Source organism: Aplidium turbinatum, chromosome 14, assembly GCF_918807975.1.
Source record: "Aplidium turbinatum chromosome 14, kaAplTurb1.1, whole genome shotgun sequence".
NCBI classification, from domain to species: Eukaryota; Metazoa; Chordata; class Ascidiacea; order Aplousobranchia; family Polyclinidae; genus Aplidium; species Aplidium turbinatum.
The window spans coordinates 1,030,760-1,050,667 of record NC_137485.1 but is presented as its reverse complement, the minus strand read 5'-3'; the positions used below and the strand labels follow the sequence as shown (position 1 = coordinate 1,050,667).

Sequence of the window (19,908 nt, the reverse complement as noted above, 5' to 3'; positions counted from 1 at the left end):
TCAGACGTTATATTTCATCAAAAGGCAGTCAAATGTAATCTTACACGAGGTCAAAGTAGACAACGCTGCGACATAGAGCGGGAGCAGAAGTGACAACACTACAGCGATCGCTACTGAGTTGAAAGTTGACCAAGATGCTGACTTGGCAGAGCCAAACTAGTCAGTGACGTCATAATCAGCAGGAGAAAGCGTCCACTTCGATCGGCTTTCCAACCCAGGATCCGCATTCCACCTTGTGGAGTCCAGCCATCAGGAGATACTTGGCATCCTAATAATATGAAACATCGTCAGCATGTCATTGTGACGTAACTGTTACACACGTCACAAGTCTAACAAACACGGAATGGCGGCAGTTACTTTCATCATATCAACAATGAACTCGGCAGCAAACCTGGTAATCCTTAGCGGCGCTCTTGAGTTGCGCGTATGTCATCTTGTCCGGGTCTTGAACCCGCGTCCTCGGACTGATCCCCTTGCACGAAGCCACTTGGAGGAATTGCTTCATCTGATTCAACTTGCACAAGTTGGACGAATCGCCGTCGTTCGTGCGCCCTGATTGGTCAAAAAGTAGTTAGCGGGTTCTGATTGGTCGAATAATCGTTAGGGTAGCACGACGTATTCCATCAAGTTTGATGTTCGGATTGGAGATCTATCTCGTAGGTGGTAGCACTGACCTGTTGTGGTGTTGATAATTTGAGGGGCTTCATCTCCTGTAGTCCAATGAAGGCAGAAGGTGGGAGCTTTCTTAGCGATGCGCTTCTCTGAAACAGCAAAGTAACCATCATGGCAACACTGCCGCGGTTATCTTGTCTCCACATGTTCGTGATAACTGACCGGCCTTCACTATCGTGGTCATATCGGTAGGCACTTTTAACGTGGTATACTGTCCGAATTCCATAAAGCAATCATGCGTGACCTATATGACATCACTGATATTTCAGTCACAATTTTCCTTATAAACTCCATTGATTGCAGTCATTAAGATCCTTCTTGCACTCAGTTCAGTTGCAGAAGAAAAAATAGTATTAGCAGAGGGTGGGAATCGAACCCACGAAATCGAAATTACTACTCCTCTGCCCTAACCCATTCGGCCACGCAGGTTGTGGGGATGCATTCAGTTAAAGTTCTTTGTATCAAAACCTTTCGATAAAGACGATCAGATAATCACGTGTTGAGTAACATGACTGAAGTCAGCTGATTTGCGTGTACGTTTTGCGATGGTCACGCATGGTTGCGGTTACCTTTTCGGGCAGTGTAATACGTTAAAGTGCCTACCGGTCATATCGAGACTTGATATTTTAATCGGTAGGCACTTTAACATCACCCACTCGTCGAAGAGTGCCTGCTTTTCAATGTGAAATTGCTTTGTGTTTTAGTCACAATTTTCCTTATAAACTCCATTGATTGCAGTCATTAAGATCCTTCTTGCACTCAGTTCAGTTGCAGAAGAAAAAATAGTATTAGCAGAGGGTGGGAATCGAACCCACGAAATCGAAATTACTACTCCTCTGCCCTAACCATTAGGCAACGGTGGTTGTAGCGAAGCATTCAGTTAAATTTCTTTCAGAAAAATTTTTCGATTAGAATATCACGTGTCGAGTCACATGACTGAAATCAGCTGAATCGTGAGTACGCTTTTCGACGAGTGAGTAATGTTAAAGTGCCTACCATTTTAATCACATGATCTGAGCCTGCTGGGTTGTTCCATGCAGGATGTACGGATGTGAACTCGAATAACAGGGATGGCCATTTCAAACGAGGTTTGTAAAACTTTCAACGAGTTACTCACGTTACGGTCATACTTTCAAATCAACGTCACCGGGACTACGTCATCAGTGACAAGAAATATCGTTATGATGTCATATCAACGCAAATGAAACTAATTTCTCGGTGCTTACGTGGGTTAGGCACGGCCGCAAGAAGGGGGCGATGGACCTTGTACAGGTGGGGCATTGCTTCCCTAGCCCCGGCAGCCAGGGCCGCTTGAACAGCGTCGTTGGCCCTGGTGAAGACGCCCCTCTCCAAGTGGGTGGCGTGGTAGAGGGAGCCCAGGATGATGCTGGTCAGGTAGACCGGCTCCACGTACAAGCTGAGGAGGGATCCCTGCATTCCAACGACGTTCCATCTGGAAAGTAGGAACGAGAACTCTTGTTACGTCATCAAAAATGACAAGTTATCGATTTACGTTCTATTTTGTCACATGTGTGTTGATATGAATATGCTAACTTCGATTGTGTTGCATGGGCTCACATGTTGTACGACAAAGTGAACCCTCTGCGAAAGCTTCGTTGCCAGATAAATGAACATTGCCTCCAAAAACATCAAAACTAAACTGTAAGAAAGGTCGCTTTACTTTGACATCTGATGGCGGCTGTTGATTTCAATAGAAAGTTGACAGTTAACCAGCAACTGAACGGACAAAAGTGGACTTGTCTGCAGCTAGCTGAACAGTCTGGAAAATCACTGTCTTGGCAGGTTGTTGATATGGATTGGCACACGACATGCATACAAGCATACGACATGGCACAGTTTCATTCCATAAGACAGCAACTCAAGACACCCGCCACATCAAGGACTTACTTGGCTAGCTTATCACTGCACGACATTGTGAGGAGCCGTTCACCACTGATGATCGCATCCCATGTCTGTTGCACATTGCTCCTTCCTCTCTCGTGGATGTGTGTCCCTTCCTCCACCGGGATCGTCCCCTCCCCGTTTTCGATCTTGGTCCGGAGGAGTCCACGAGATCGGCGGTTGGGATGGCTGTCGTCATGATCCCCTGTGGAATGCAAAGGTTGGAATCATCTTCTATAACCCTGGCATGGCCAAGCTGGTCGATCGACGCAGACTTGAAGACGGGCTCCGCTGAAATATCTATGGTGAGTAAACAGAGGAATGCAGGAAACTTCAAACAAAATAAAACGCCCGATCACAGTTCACATGGTCGAACAACTTTCCAGGGCTAACGGCAATGAACTGACAGAACCTGCCCCCAGCATTTCCCAACGAATCAAATGAATATGGAAATGACGTAAGTGATGAATTGATATGAACAGGCCGATACGCGTCGATGACGTCACCGGGATGAGTGGACCACGTGACCATACCTGGAGTCTCATGAGGTGAGAAGATTCTGGAATCCCCACACGGTGACGTGTTGATGTAGAGATGGAACTTGACATCGGATTTGACGCGGAATCCTCCATTGATGACGCGCTCGAGTACAGTCGCCTCTCCTCTGGAGGAACAATCAAATTATTCAAAGATGAAAGAACTCAGGATAGAAAGCTCTTTGAATGGATCAAAGGTTTCACCAAAATATGAGCAGATGATCACGTGACACGACGCGTCATCACCAGATGGTCACGTGACATGACGCGTCATCGCTGTTGCAAAAGTTTCAACCTGGACCCACCTGGCCTCGGCAAGCAGTTGCTGGTAGAGGAATCTACGGAGCCCCCTCCTGGACACGATCTCGGCGTGGCAGTCGAAGAGCGCCAGGCCCTGGAATAAGAAGATGACAGTTAGATGCAACAAACTTTCAGTGACGTTGAATTCGGTGACGTATCGTCTCTAACAATGGGGCATCTACAATCTACGTCACACCAAGGAAATATACTAAAGGCGCCATCACCTGGTCAGAAATGAACTCTCCGCTCACACACTTAGTGCCAGTAGCGAGTGAAATGACTTCTCCTTCTTTGACGTTTTCATCGGTCTCTGCAATGAAGCCGCAAAGTTTATTGACCAAGACTTGGTGTCCAGACACAAGCACGTGTTTTGGAGCGGTGGTCGAAACGACGTCGCTCGGTCACGCACCCGTCCGGATGCAACAACTACTCTATCCAGGTGTACGGAGTCGGCTCATCGAGTTGATCCACCTCACCTTCACCCCTGGTCATCACGATCCCAGCCAGGACCTTGTGCTTGGAGTGCTCCGATGTCCCGCTCTCTGTCATGGAGGAAAAACGATCATGGATGAGATGGTGGACCATGTCGCACAAGTTCTGGAAAGAAGGTTGTTTAAAATCTCCCAGATCGGATGGTGACGTGACAATGGAAGCGTCCCTGCCTCGGAGACACCCGCTCTACCATTATCGTGGCAACAAAGCTTCTTTTCAATTTGGTATCAATTCGTTTGCAATAAACAAATACAAACCAAAGTGATGAGAAACATAAGTTCATCATCTAAAATCTAAATAAAAGAAATATTCGTGTAGCATCGCAACAAGTGTAGCTCTAGCATCATAAAAATAATTCCTCTTTTTCAAGTTCCTAAAATGGCCAATTTACGAAAAGATCAACACAGCCACTCACCCCCGCTATCTGCAGGCCCGGGTCACTGGCGGTCCCTGCATTGCTGGGCACTGCTTCCTGGTTGGGCTGCGTCATAGTGATCCCAAACTCATTGCGTAGCGCCTTGATGGCAGCACCAACTTTGCCCAGTTTCTGTAAACGCATCAAGTACATATGCCATGAGGTATGGTGCCTGAAGCAAATGCACACAAGTTGACAGAGCGGATTTTCCACTTGTTGAAGTGTTGTATGTAAATTATTCCACCCACTGAATGAAGAGCAGTCCTTAAAAAGCGTTACTCAAGCGCACACCACGGGAGTCGAACCAGCGCCGTTTGATCTTTCTGCTTCTTGTACTAGTCCCAAGTACCAGGCGTCCATTAACATATGTTTTCCTCATCGGTGAATATCGTAAGCCACGTCACGCATCAGAGGGGAGGCCGATCATTAAGTGCCTTTCTCCTTGACTAAATGAGGTTTTCTCTTCTGAAGCGCAACCCAGACATCTTTCACAACTGGATTTCCACAGAATCGCAGTTAAAATCAATCAATCAATCAATCAATGTTTTATTTGTCAGTAACAGGAACATAGGTACATGTTTGAAATATGCAATATACACAGTACAAAAGTTACACAGGTTCCCATACCGACAGGGAGACAACGAGACGACCATACGGTCTACTAGTCAATTGCCACCCTACGGAAATTACGATTTTGCCATTTAAAATAAGCTTACAAGAGAAAAATAATAATTGAAACGTTCCCGCGCTTCAATAACAGCATACGCACAAAAAAAAACAACATATTGATGATAACGTAGGCCAAAACACCAAATTCCATGAAGCAAGCAGAGAATAATAAAGTTTTCGAAGCAACTGACAAGTTGGTTTCCATAACATATCACTTACGATGCACTGTAGCTTTGTAAAATTAACGTTTTGATCTCTTTTTTGAAACAATGAAATGATAAGTTTTTTAGCCTACTTGGAACCTCTGACCAGAGCATTGGTCCCAATACCTGCATGGACTTCTTGCCAAATTCTGTGTTTGATCTGTTTATAAAATAATTGTTGCCTGTTTGATATCTTGTGTTATGCTGATGAATAGATGAAGCATTTGTAAATAAATCACAATACGTAGACGGATACTCATTCATATGAACTTTGTACATATGTTTTTTTATTTCAATGTTATGTATGTCTTTTAGTTTCAAGATGTTCATTTTGAAAAATAAAAAATTAGTGTGAGCATAGTAATTTTGTTTCGTAATTATTCTTATAACCTTTTTTTGTAATTTTATTAATGGATCCAGTGCACTGTCACAGGCCTTTCCCCAGCTTGAAATACAATATTGCAAATGACAGTAAATCAAAGCGTGATACACATCTTTTAAAGTGTCTGTGTTGACATAATTTCTGAGTTTAAGCAACGCCCATGAACCTTTTGCTACTTTTCCGCAAATTTTATCTATGTGATATTTCCATGTTAATTTGTTATCTATGTAAACGCCAAGGTATTTTATTTGATCTTTTTGTTGAATGCTTGTGTTACCAATGTTAATGTTAAAATTTTTTATGTGTTTTTTATTTGTTATTAGCATGTATTCAGTTTTTGAGAAATTTAATGATAATCTATTAAGCTTCAACCAGTTGTAAACTTTTTGCATTTCGGCATTCACATTGTTCTGCAAATTTATTTCACATTTGTCGCTCATCATAAGATTGGTGTCGTCAGCAAATAGTTTAACATTCATGTTTGTTGAATTTGGTAAGTCATTTATATAGAGTAAGAAAAGAAGGGGTCCCAAAAATGCTGGTAATTCAATCGCAAACATAATTCTATCGACTCTTAACATCAAACTTTCAACATCACGATGACGCAGTGGATCATATCGAACCTTGTTTTTGCCGTAACCCTGGTAACTGTTCCCATTGACGACCACTTGCATGGTAAAGACCTTCGACTGGTACAAACCGGTTTCATCAACACACTCGTACTGCAGTCCCGGATGTAGCTCGTTAAGCAGCATCACTGGATTCTTGTCTGCCGCGTCATAATAAACCATTGTTAGATGATAACAAAACGTGCGTTTCAATAAAAAGCATTCTATTAAACACGAAAAAAAATCAACACTTTTTGAAAATTTTCTTTTAGATAAACAAGCAGATATTTTATTGGGTACCTGGTGATATATTGGGTACTTTGACGGGGCGAGACGGGGCAGCGGGAACCACGGGTGGAGGCTCACTCATGGCGTCAACGTGAAGGTCTGAGCTGTAATCAACGTCAGTGGGAGGCGCTGTAGAGTAGAAGGGGAAGGACGCCTGTCATACAAACAATGAGGTCAGTGGGTTAAAGTTTGACACAGTTTCAGAGCACAGACTTGATGTAAACAACTTATGATGTCACAGGTTCAAATAATAAATGGTGAAAGTACTCAGCATGTTGACAACATTGAAATACTTTTTCGCCAAAAGCTACAGCGGGAGTGAAGACACAGCATGGAAGGGCCGGGTAGCTTCACGATGTTTGCTCTGTTTGGACTAGGAAGTCCCCAGTGTACATAAGCTGGTTTTACAAGCTATGTCAAGGGATGACCACCTCCTCATCCAGATAGTCTTAAAATCGCACCTCCAAAAGCCCCAGCGCTTGAAATCACGACGCCCTGTTTCCCGCCATGCTGCAGCTATCTGTAAATCCAATTCCATATTCCCAAAGTTTGGAATAGTGAATGGAAAGAAGTCGCGAGACCAGTTCAATCCACAGTCATTCCCAATATTAATGCTCCACCAGGAGCAGAACTAACTTGGAAAGAATGGGTGAAGCTCAATCGCTTGCAAACTGGGGTGGGCCGTTTCAATAGTAACATGTTCCAAGGGGGCCTCGCTAACTCACCATCTTGTGCATGCAGCTCAGATTTTCAGACTGCACACCACATGGTCTATCAATGTCATGTAAACCGACCCAAGGATAGACAATAAAATATGTTGACCTAATAACGCTCGATGAACACACAATCCATTGGCAGCTGTGCCTGGATGTAACAACGTGACCTGCGGCGGCCTCAAATGCAAGAAGAAGAAGGAAGTCCGTCAAGTTGGAAGATAGTGCGCAACCGAACGGGGGTTGAAATGTACGAATAGTGTGGTCAGGCACTGACCGTGGGCAGATCGTCCATGGTGTCCGCTGTGAAGTCGATGGACTGCCGGTTGATTGGCGTCACAAAGGGGGCCACTTTGTGGGGTTCCTGGAACTGAACAGAAGACCTGCAAAGATACAAATTGGGGTTTGATTAATAAGCTTTGGTGTGGGTGTGACATCATTATCATAACTCTCTTTTTCTGCACCTGTGTTTTGACCTAACCACCCCCCAAGAAGGCTCCTGGTCGACGCCATCAGTGGGGGGGGGGGGCTATGGCTACCTGTCTATCCGTGGTCACAGCTTAAATTTTTACGACAGTCAACCAAGCGTTTACACTTATTGAAGAAAGCGAAAAGAAGAGAATCTTGATCATCCTCTATCAACATACACTTCGGTAAACCAAATCACTTTCTGTGTTGCTCAATGCATGAATCAGTCCGAAAAAGTAAGGGCGTTGTGAAATTCTTCATCTTACATATACGATTACGAGTATATTTCGATTTAAACAGGTAACCGGGGCTCGACCAACTCATCAGCATGTCAACTTCTTTTCATATAAAATGCAAGTGAGGCGACATGGTGGCAAAGGGCGTACGTCGCATAGAAGGGTTGTTCATGGATGACCAATTCAGCTCCAGTGCGAGCACATAGGATATATTGAACAAATGAGGAAATTCAATACAGATTTGAAGTATACACTAAACAGTGTTTCAAACATGCACAAGGTCGTTTATCCTAGCGCAGAAGCTGGAATTGAGCGTCACAAAAAAGCTCCAGGTTGAAATACACATTTAACATCATTTTCAACATGGAGTTCTCACCGAAGTGCATTAGCGGCAGCGTGCTGCTTTGCAAGCTTCTTGGTCGAGGCGTTTCCAGTATACTTTTGCCCGTTATACTCGACCTCCATGACGAAGTTCGAGTTGTGAGGCTCCCCAGAGCTCTCCACCAGAATGTATTTGAGGCCTGTGGAATCAATGGGAGCTTTTATTTATGAGAATTGAGCAACGTTTGAAAACTCATCAAAAGTTTTGCTCCGTGTGAAAAAATGTTGTTGCAGGAAACCAAGGAGCATGGATCAAATTAGCAATTTATGTGGTTCGAGCAGTTTAGCAATAACAATAAGCTACAAACTACTGCTTCTTACAAAACAGCAAAACTTTTGTATTACCAATTCTTGGCCTACAACAGGGGTCATTTCCTTAGGTCCACTTATGGTAATTAATTAAAGGTGTTGGCTTTTAGGGTTCAGCGTAAGAAGAATGAGCAGCAGACCTGCAGAGGGTGACTAATATTACCTACCAGGTTTTATCTCGTTTAGTATCATGACAGGATTCTTTGGAGCAGGAGGTCCACAGATGCGCTTCGGTTGTGGAAGTGCCTGTGCCTCATCCATCTTCCTCTTCATTGGGGAATCACATTGCATTGCTTCCTTCATGAGGACCTCAGAAGCATCGACTTTCATGCACTCGTCTGATCACGTCACATCAAGAATAACAATGCTATGATTATGGTATACAGCAAAATCAGCTCACACTTGTTGGCACAACCCTAAAAAATAGTTCTAAATCTTGGCGACACACACATTTCGGATTTGATTTTGTCAAAAATACTTTGACGCTAAATGATCATGTTAGGTCTGTCGTTGACAGTGGTACAAAGACTGTATAAACTTGGCAGATTAAAGAATATATTATATATATTTCTTTTTCTCAATTGATTTATGAGTTCTGTGTTAAGAAAACAACGAACCAATTCGAAGTTTAATTTGAGAGACAACAACAAAGTAGCATTTGGAACTTTATTATCAGCAACAATGCTTCAAATTCAATACACATATCTAAAAGTTTGAGTGGTTAGGATTTTGTTTTTTGATTGTAAAATTGTGATGTTGCATTATTTATGTGCTTGTTATTTTCTGAACTGTGATTATAAGGCAGTCAGCACACCAACATCAGTTGAGCCGTAAATTTGTTGACAGCTTCTAAGGGCTACAGTGATTATTTATTTTACACTTTTACAGATACCGGGAACATGACTGCTCAGCTACTCAACATTGGGTACAATCAAGCCATGATGACAATGCAATAATAGTTAATCACAGTAAACGATTTTGCAGACGCAATAATTATATTTATGAAATTTTAAACTGTGTTATCAACCAGAGTGGAAGGTCTTGCCATCCAAATTGGGGTCTATTTGCTTTTTATTTTGGTCTATTTACTATTTGCGGATGCTCACTGCTCAGTCTATAGTTTCAACTTTGTTAACATGTTTGCATTAGGCTAGTTGAACGCCAAACATCAGTTGCAATATTTCATATAAAACATTTAACCGAACATTATTTCCAAGTGATAGATCATTGAGAAAGCTTTACAAAGCACAACTTGTCGATGCAGACACGTGGGGGGTGCGAGGTAGGGAACTACACTTTAGCAGCAGTCAACTCAGCCGCCATAAAATGTATTTGATTGGGTGCTTGGTAGATAGTTGTTTCATCGTCTATAATTAATAATTATTATGACATATATTTTAGGTCTAATAACAATGCTTATGTCCAAAACCAGTGGCGGCTCGTGCCATGAGCTGCAGCCCCACCTGAAAGAAAGAGAAGAGGGAAAAGATGTTTTCCTCTGTGTTTGTCCAACCCGGTTACTTTTTTTTCACTTAAGAATTGCGGATCGAAAATTAACATATTGAAATTTTCGTTTTGCAACACCAATTTTGGGCAAACTTCTTCACACACCGAGATTCTGGATTTTAACCGCTCTGATTGGCTAAAAATTATCCTTGAAGCTCCACCTCTTTTGGTATTTTACAGCGATTTTTGAATCTGTTGGGGCTGCATAGAAGACAGCCCCACCTAACTGAATAACTTTGCAGACTTTTTAAAGTTTTTATTTCGCAGAGTAGCGATGAGCCATGAATGTAGAAGTGTTAGCTGTAGTAGAGTTAGGGTATTCAACAGGTTATAGGAAGTGCTGGGGCATCTCAAAATCACTTGATCCTTGTATGCAACGGCTAGGCTAGTCAAGACTAAGCTCAATACTAGTAAAGTTTGTCTCCCAAGCAATAGGCCTACTGTTAGTTTTTTTAAACACAGCTTAGAAATAGGCTACATAAAGTTTTCAACAAAGTTTGAATGCATTTTTTTCAAATTTGGGGTAAAAACATGCTCAGAACGCACCAAATTTAATGCGATTTTTATAGGGGGAGACCTCCTCCCCCGCGAAATCGTTTGCAGCCCCACTGCTCACAAATAGCACCAGCCGCCACTGTCCAAAACTATTGTCACTTGTTTTCTGGTTTCCAACCTGGAAAGTCGATAGCCTACTTTCCACACGAAAGTTTGTACTCAACAATAAAAATATGCAAAAGTTTTGATGCATAAAATGTAAAGAAAAGTTGATTTGATGTCAAGACTGGGATTTTTTTTTGCTGAGACTTTTCGGTCATTTGTCCGAAATGACTTGAAAAAATTCGGTCATTTTTATTTATTTCGATCATTTTTAGTCATTTTTGGTCAGTAATAGTCAATTGACTATATATTTTTTCGGACATTTTGACCGAATTGACTACATTTTTTCGGACATTTTGCTAAAAAATCGGTCAATGACTGATAAACGACCAAAAAAAAAACCCAGTGTCAAGAAATGTAAATTTGATGGATTTACAATTTGAAGTTACTTGACAAAGCAGCAAAATAATGATCGAGATCAATGATTGAATGTCGTCACCTGCTGATTGGCTACCATTGGCCTTCTTCATCCCAACCGGCTCCTCAGAAGTTGCCACAAGAGGCGAGGGAGGTTTATCAGCATTATTGTCATCATCTCTTTTCACTAAGAAGCCAAAGACCAGTAATGTGACAATTGTGAATGTTTGTGTTCAGTTTTTTTTATCAGTAAAAGCACTTTTTGATATTGGTCAAACTAGAAGTCACACGTGGACATTGTATGTTGCCCAATAAAATGTTTATGGGGAGTTATAGGCAATTTTCTTAAATCATCAACTATAAAAGTACCAACATAATGCATATGCTGATTGCTGTATGCTATTATTGAATAAATTTAATGAACTCATCTTGAATATTTGCACGCATGGCTAACATATAAGAGCCTTGCAAATATTCAATTCCATACTGGCAGGTGGTATTCACATTACTGGTCTGTGGCACCCAATCTGACTAAGAAATGACCACAACTCAACACTTTCAACAACAACCTTTGTCTTCACTTTCAGATAATTCCAAAGCACGCTTCAGCAATGCTTCTTTATTCCCAGTGGCCAACGCTCCTCTGGCCTTCAGAAAACTCTTCAGTTCAACAACCTACAAAATATCGCTTGGTTATAGTAGTGTATCATGTCATCTTCATTTACTGTCAAGAGTGCTCATTTCAAACTGTTTACACATCATAAAATAATTTTGTATCATCTCAATTTGTGATTTTAGAATCTTGTCCAACAACAACGAGTGAAATCATTGAGTTTAAGTCAGACGTGGACAATGGGCATTGTATGGTCAGTAAGCTGCAAGCAAACTTTTCCACTGTTTGGTAAAAACTGAAAATATGCACCAAATTTAATTTGCAATGCGCCCCCAGTAAGCACTACCGGTACATTTTCATAACTGGTCATTGTGTTAAAAAGGTTGCCCACCCCTGGTTTAAGTCAAAACACGAAACGTCAGTGAAGCAATACATCAACTTGTTTGTCATTGCATTTACTTTCATCAGATGAATATTGCAACTAATGCTAGAAACAATAATTATCCTGGTGAATAACCAAACTTTTCAGAATTAAGCTACCAGCTTGTCATATTTGACAGAATTACGTAATGTTCATTAATTTAAACCCATTATTGCTAAACATTTTTACTAACAATAGGCTAATTCATGCAATGTGGTTACTCACCTTCATTGAAGTTAAATCCATCTTGACATCAACAAATTTTTACAAACAACTTATATTCCTAGTCCTTACACTAAGCTAGTACTATCAAGTATCCTATATATCTATTCAAGATTTTCTTTTGAGCGCAAAACGAACTCAAGGATTTCTTTTTGCGATACACAGCAAAAATGAACAAAGTCACATATTTTTGACTCCGACTCTGAAATTTTTACAAATTACCAACTCCCCACTCCTGGTACACCAAAATACCGTAAAAAAGTTGTTGCACCACATTCTTGGAATTATGTTTTTATTTTCAGTGCAGATCTCATTGTTTTGCAGTCATCTCAATATACTAAGCTTCTGCAGACCACGGGTCTTAATCATCTGCAGCACAGATCTGATATGAGCCTCACATGTAAAAATTGGAGCACGTTTTTAGGTGCCTGCCAAATAGGTGCACATGACAATCATATCAGGATATTATTTATGGTAGGCGTTGCACACCATGGATGGCGCCCGGTCATTTAGACCAGGGCTTCCCTAACTTTTTTGCTCGCGGCCCCTTTCAATCTCCTAAAATTCTCAGCGACCCTTCATCCAAAATGATAAGCAGTGCAAAATATACATTTAACATTTGTAATATTTATGGAAAGCTTTAATTCGCATGAAAACTAAAAAAAAACCTAACGATACTCGAAGCCTACTAGGCTATTTGAAATCAAATTTTCCCCAAAAACTTATCAAAGAAAAAATTCAACTTGCTGAAAAATGGACAGAACGGATACCTAAACCCACAGAAAAAAATGCAACCAAAGCCCACAGAGTAATCTGGCCTACATCTTTTCCTAATTTACTCAAGACCACCAACGCAGAGAAAAAACTACAGCCCAATCAAATGATGACATATAAAAAGCCAAGCACGCTGGGAAATTTACTCACAAAATACAAAAAAATTGCCCTGAATACAGTAACACCAACCAATGGCTACTCCAAACCATGCGGCAAATGTGCACTGTGTGGTAACCATGGAGCGCATAAGCCTATGGTAAAAGAATGCACCTCTATTAAATGTAAACTCAACAAAACATACAAAACTTACTCAAAACTTACTCAACAAAACAAACAAAAATTAACTTTCCAAAATTACGGGATATACATTGCAACGTGCACCATATGTCACGAACACTATGTAGGACAAACCATGACAAAATTTTTCACACGTTGGGCCACACACAGAGATGGGCAAGATCACCAGTATTGGTGATCTTGAAGATCAAGATCAAGATCACCAAGAATCGGTGATCTTGAAGATCAAGATCAAGATCACCAAACTATGTGATCTTGAAGATCAAGATCAAGATCGTGATCTTGAAGATCAAGATCACTTTCAAGATCACTTTTTGTGTACTTGAAAAAAAAATGAAGTTTTTAATCAATGATATTGCAAAAATAATTAGCCTACTATAAGTAACCTGGGTAAAGGTTTATAGTTGGTATTGTTAACTTTTATTTTTAACTACTCGATCACTGGCCAAGAATTGTAATAAGTTAGTGACTGTTGCTATTAGGCCTATCGATTGCTGACGTAGTTTGCGTAGAACCGCAACGTCATACCCAAGGCCGAGGTACAGTAGTACTGAAAAAGTCACAAAATTTGCAATTAGTTTTATACTTTTTATTTATAATAAATAAAAATAAACTTTGAACTGCATCATTTATTACCAAATTTTTGTCTGGTTCATGTGGGAGCTTTTATTCGTGTTAGGCTACTAAGTAGTTTTAACTTTCACTGTATTATGTCAATGTTTATTGCATCATTTACCCACCTGGCAACCTTGATACTAAGTTCAGAGGTTTGCGGTCAGACAAACCGCTGCATACTCAGACCTTAAACAAGTCTTGGTCTGGTTAATTTGCTACAATAAACCACTTTACATGACCAAAGTCGGCTAGCGTCCAGATTTTTTAACACCGCCATTCTGGACTTTTGAATCATCTAAAATTGAGTCAATGAAAGCAAACATTTCTTTAAAATTCACACATGGAAATTGTGAACAAAGTTAAATCATTTTTTTATTATACGTCAACATAAAGTACACGGAAGTTGACTTCTTTATTATGACCAACACAGAAAACTTTTTCAATTTTGAAATGGCAACACTGACCAGATTAGATGGAGACTTTAAATCGTCTTTTGTTGGACACATATCATATTAACACTGGCTTAATGTTAGTAGTTGCCACTAACTGCTTTGTACAGTACGAGTTCTAAAAATGCCTCTATCTAGTAAGCAAACTTCAATTTAAAGTGATCTTGATCTTATTGTTCTTCAAGATCAAGATCACACAAAAAAAAGTGATCTTAGATCAAGATCAAGATCACCAAAAAAAAAGTGATCTTGAAGATCAAGATCACGATCTTGATCTTCAAGATCACTTGTGATCTTCAAGATCAAGATCATGCCCATCTCTGGCCACACATAGATCTATTTGGAACAGTTTTAATTACTTTGATAAATCCGGTGACAAAGCAGCACTATTGAAACATTATGCGAAACTCCACAATATTGAACTCAAAAAGAAACCAGCTCTGGCAGACTGCTTTGTCGTTACTTTCGCCGAACAACCCAGCAAACATTATTTAGACATCGCTGAAGATAAATGGTTACATACAATCAAAGCCACCATAAACATACAGAAATTGATTCGACCAACCACTTAAATCCCATGTCATCAGCAACCTCCGACCCCTGTGGTGTAGATTCTTCAACTATGCCCATTTAAACGTATTCTTTTTTGACGCTTTGTCTATGTAAGCTTATGGCAATGGACTGAAATTAAATTGCGTTTTTCTTTGTATTCGTCTTGTTGAACTGTTGTAATTTACTAGATGGATGCCCATTTACACTTATTCTTTATTGACGCTTTATCGATATAAACTTACGGCAATGGATTGAAACTAAATTGCGTTTTTTCTTTGTATTCGCCTTCTTAAACTGTTGTAATTTACTAGACGGATGATCAGGTTAATGTATTTCTTGAATTTTGTACCAGAATATTGTTGGAAATCGTGGGAGAACACCAATTAAGATTTAGGCTTGCAGGTTTTGATTTTAATATTATGTAACCATCTATTTAAAATATAATTTTTATGCGTGTTGATAACATCGGAGTTTGCTTTATTTGTTCGTTTTACGTATTTTTCAAATTTTCTTCTCTTTTTTACATGTGCTAGCTGAAGATGCTATTACTATAGCGAAATCGATTCTTAATAAATTACACTAAGAGGTTAGATTGTTGTGCAAATGCCAGCATTTGATGAATGCAAATTAGCAGTAGGCTACTTTACATTTTACAATTTACACGTAGCCTACTGCAAAAAAAAAACTAAAAACCAAACACATTTATTCAGTTTGGCTTGGTTTTGAATCTTTATCCTCGGACTGACAAAGCCTTGATAGGTTATTCCTGGTAGTTTCGCATACTTGTAGAGGCTCTTGACGCAGGGCGGGTTATCGAGATTGGCAGAGTGAAGTTTTCCGATTGTTGAAGTGTTGGAAATTATTCCATTCACTAGGTGCCGCACTGCCGCTGAATGGAGAGCATTCCTGAAATTGCGTTGCTCAAGCGCACACCTCGAGAGTCGAACCAGCGGTCCAGCCGTGGGTCAATGTTTGTTAATGCAAGTCTCAAAGCTGTTTCAATGATGCTTAGGCTGTTTGGTTTTGATTGTGTTTGTTTTGTTTTAATTGCCATCAACGTTGGAAACGCTGACTCGTACAAATTGTTATCGGCTCCAGATGGTGTCCGAACATTCTCTTTGTCATCAAATCCAGTTTCGCTTTGAATCGGATGGCGATATCGGATGTGGCTTTGGAATCCCATAGTTTATGGTGGAAAAGACGTGGGCATAAGTTACATGGTACCAGTGGCGTAGCTGGGGAATGTGTCGCCCAGGTGGATTCAGATTTTGCCGCTCCTTCAAGAAAAAGCATGTGAAAATGAAAAGCGTTTTTTTATCAGCACTGCAATACGCAATGTGCTTTTTTCAATTTGCGGTGTAAAGTTAGACGAACGTACCATTATAATTGAGTAATAGGCCTATAGTCTACTGAATGCAAAAACTGCTGCAGAATTAAAATAATCAATTTGTAACCTGTTACAAGCCTACCCAAATTTGAAGAGCATGTTTCCGCCTCTGCTTAATAAAGACTAGTAGGAATTTTGTAACGTATTAAAAACTTAACGGCAGAAAAATTCAATTAATTCATTTCTACTAGACTAGACTGTGTAATATAGTGTAATATGAATAGTTGCTTAGCCTACCAATGTAATGATATAGACGTTTTCTTCTTTTGCTCATTGAACTTTCTTTAGCCTACTTATTATTTTTTTTATAATTAATCCATTAATTTTTATATACTTACAATCAGTGGCGTAGCCAAGGGGGGGGGGGGGGGGGTTGGGGGTTACAACCCCCCCCCCCCCCCTTTGGCACGCGTATGACGTCACGATATTGAGAATGATGCTTTCAGTCTAAAAAAACTTGCCTAATTTTAAACAAAATTGCATTAAAAGAGCGAGTTTTGCCAATACCAAACATCTCAGCCAGAAATTAGCAACAAGAAAACACAGAGACTTAGCTTTTTTTCCGAAAAATGCCGAAGAAAACATGATCTTATCCTTTTGCTATGCTACCGGACAGCACCATTTTACAGGAATATTTGTACCCAGATTTTTGTTGAAAATGCTCTCAAAATGCACCAAATTCAAAGTAATTTTTCAAAATTTTCTGGGGGAGGCTCCCTCGACGTATTTTGATGTCCACAATATGGATGCTTTAAAATCGATCAGCTGCATCTGGAAGTCTTCGATGTCCAACCATTCAAATGCAGATAAGTTCAAGTCTTCGCTGCTCTCGGGCTTGATGAGAAATGAAAATACTGAACCAAAATGTTGAAAATCTTGAAATCTATTGCAAAATTGAGACGTTAGATCCCTCATGTACACATCAATTTCAACTATGTTGACTTGGTGATGCAATGAGAAAACCTTCAGGTATTTAAAGTAGCGAAAAGTGCTGTAGATCCACTGCTGCAGATCGAATTGGAAATGTGTCCAACCATTCAGTTAGCGCTAGTGTTAGTGATGTAATAATAACGTTAGTGATGCAATGGTTGCACTTTCTTAAGGTGCTATAACGTGCGCGTCAAAATCATTTGGCGTGCCATGAAAAATCATCTCGCGTGCCACAAGTGGCACGCGTGCCAGGGCTTGCCGACCCCTGAAGCTCACTGGTACGTGCAACTCAAACTGACTAACAAATGACATCTGATTCTACGTTACAGAATGAAAAGCCTACAAACCTAAAGTCTAGCACGTAGGCTTGTCTGCGTTATTTTGACCTGTTTGGTCTTGAAAGCTAAAAAGGACCTTTATACTGTATTGGGCTACAAGTTTTAGAATTCTTGTCGCTTTAATTATAAAAAATTCAAGAAAGTCCGTGAAATCTGTCCACAACAAACAGGTTTTCTTCAGCATGAGCAATATTAGTCTTAAGTGGGTTATGAGCTCAGACGAGGCTGCAGATATTGTTCCTTGCGGGCCGCACTTTGGGCACCTATGTTGCAGAGTTTAAAAACTACATTTCAACCAAGAAATCGTCTTTTATATTCAAATAAATTTAAATGTTAGAAGCATACTTAGAAGCTTGCAATACCATGGAACACTCTGCGATTTTATTCCACTGATGAATAAATCTTTTTCGAAGATTAAAAAGCAAATAATTTATAATCAAATTTATTTTTTAGGATAACTTGATCCTCAGAGTAGCAGAAACTGTCAGGCAGTCATGAATTGGTATTTTGCGTCTATCCAACCTAAAAAGACATAGGCCTAACCGTTGTTGTCAGACTTAAAGTAGGCTACTTATACCTGCCGTACGCTCACGCGCCTGTGCCTTCAAGTCGTGCTTGGGATTTTGTAGTAACGAATAAGTTTAAAAGTCTAATCAGGAAAAGGAATTCAATGAAATGAATTTTGAAGACATCAAAGAAATATTTGAAATATAACAATTAACATAAACATGTGACGTCTGAGGAAATTGTTTTCCATGGAATGATTGATTGGATCAAACGTGACGTCGATGCACGTAAGCAACACTTGACTGAAATTTTCAGTTCATTGAAACTGGAAAAATTATCCTTGATTTTTTGGAAGATGTTCTTGACTAAGAAGAATTGATCATAAATGCACAAGAATGAGTTTTCAATAGACAGTTTGAAATGCCGAATTCAACAATATACTGTAATCAAGCTGGATACTGTGTTTAGGAACAGAAACTAGAAAAATGCTTCATTGCATTTTCTGGAAAGCAGGAAAGCAAGTATGACGTCATAAACAAGAAACAAGAAGCCTGCCAAACACATTTTTGATCACCGGATTGAATCAATTGTGAGTCATGAAAAAGAAGTTTACGTCATACGCGGAAGGAATACCAGTGCACTAGAATAATTAGACTTGGAGGAGCAGACTTCAGTTAGGAAGGAATTATAAGCTTCCTCAAATATAAGGAGAGTTCTGTTGTTTTCAATGATAGCAGAGGTAATTGGCAATTATTTAACTGCGTGTAAAACTCATACTCAGGTTTGTTGGGTTGTTTAGTGTTGAACCATTTTGTACTAGGCCTGTAAGTTTGTCTCCATCATCTCACAAGGCTTTAAATTCATCCACAGCAATGGTGCACGCTCTATGATGATATACTAAAAAATTTAGACCAATATCTTTATTCTTGCTGCATATTCTTAAATCCATCAAAGGTATTTGGCATTGTTGACCACAACATAGTAACTTGATATGCAATTGATTGAGTTTTGCTTTTAGCAGCATGATCGTTGCTTACTTCACAATGTGGATACTAACGACCTGCTTTAGCGTGATGCTGCGAGTTCGCTGTGGTACGGTAATAGCGAATTGCACTAGCTTTCGAAATACCGTTCTCTAATTATGTGCTATGACGAATAATAATGTTATGGTTTTATTTATTGTCGCTCTACAACAGCTAAGGTCTTTTAGCGACATGGCTCATTTTTAATTTATATCAGGTTTACGATGTTATCACGTTAATACCCGATTTATGCTCGCTCACTGCGTTATGCAAGAAAGAACACAATCGGTACCGTTTTTAAAGTCTTCGGTTTGACCCGACCTGGAATCGATCTCAGATCTACCAGCACCAAAGCCGAAGGCGAAACCACTCGGCCACTGAGCTGGTGCTTTGACGAATGGTGTTGAAGTCAGTGAGTCGTTCTTTTATGCGGCTCTTTTGTTTGGCTTGAGGCTGCTGTCGGTGGGGTTTCTGTGTTGTTAGGCGTTATATCTGTGAAATTTTGTTGAATCAGTTGATTAATAGATTAGGTGACGTAGTTCTTACCTTTCGGCACGGTTGTTAATTTTTTGGACTTCGTCTACTTATGAAAATGGCCTCTTTGAAGGGTAATTGTACCGTGTCGTTTTCTCTGGCAGTCCGGTACAATTACGCATCAAAGAGACCATTTTTGATTTCCAAATCTTC

The 19,908-nt window shown here is 40.0% G+C and overlaps 1 protein-coding gene across 1 annotated transcript; it reads right to left on the bottom strand.

Annotated features, from left to right (window-relative positions):
* Positions 1–2: 2 nt before the first annotated feature.
* LOC145782715 (double-stranded RNA-specific editase 1-like) lies at positions 3–12,469 on the bottom strand. The gene is made up of 18 exons (XM_082594469.1): positions 12,354–12,469; positions 11,664–11,769; positions 11,177–11,281; positions 8,742–8,912; positions 8,261–8,405; positions 7,458–7,563; positions 6,480–6,621; positions 6,195–6,340; positions 4,318–4,449; positions 3,887–4,007; positions 3,635–3,720; positions 3,416–3,504; positions 3,108–3,238; positions 2,581–2,779; positions 1,899–2,125; positions 675–761; positions 392–552; positions 3–268 (listed from the first exon to the last, which is right to left on the bottom strand). The coding sequence occupies exons 1-18, from the start codon at positions 12,372–12,374 to the stop codon at positions 176–178; spliced, it is 2,268 nt and encodes a 755-aa protein (XP_082450595.1). The 5' UTR covers positions 12,375–12,469; the 3' UTR covers positions 3–175.
* Positions 12,470–19,908: the final 7,439 nt, after the last annotated feature.

What these genes read in the sequence shown, in the direction of transcription:
- LOC145782715 (XM_082594469.1), bottom strand. Translation starts at nt 12,374, where the DNA reads ATGGATTTAACTTCAATGAAG. An exon ending in ACTAAACGAGATAAAACCTG is followed by an intron (nt 8,406 to 8,741) that starts GTAGGTAATATT and finishes TTGATTCCACAG; the next exon opens with GCCTCAAATACATTCTGGTG. An exon ending in TGCAGTGATAAGCTAGCCAA is followed by an intron (nt 2,126 to 2,580) that starts GTAAGTCCTTGA and finishes CCTACTTTCCAG; the next exon opens with ATGGAACGTCGTTGGAATGC.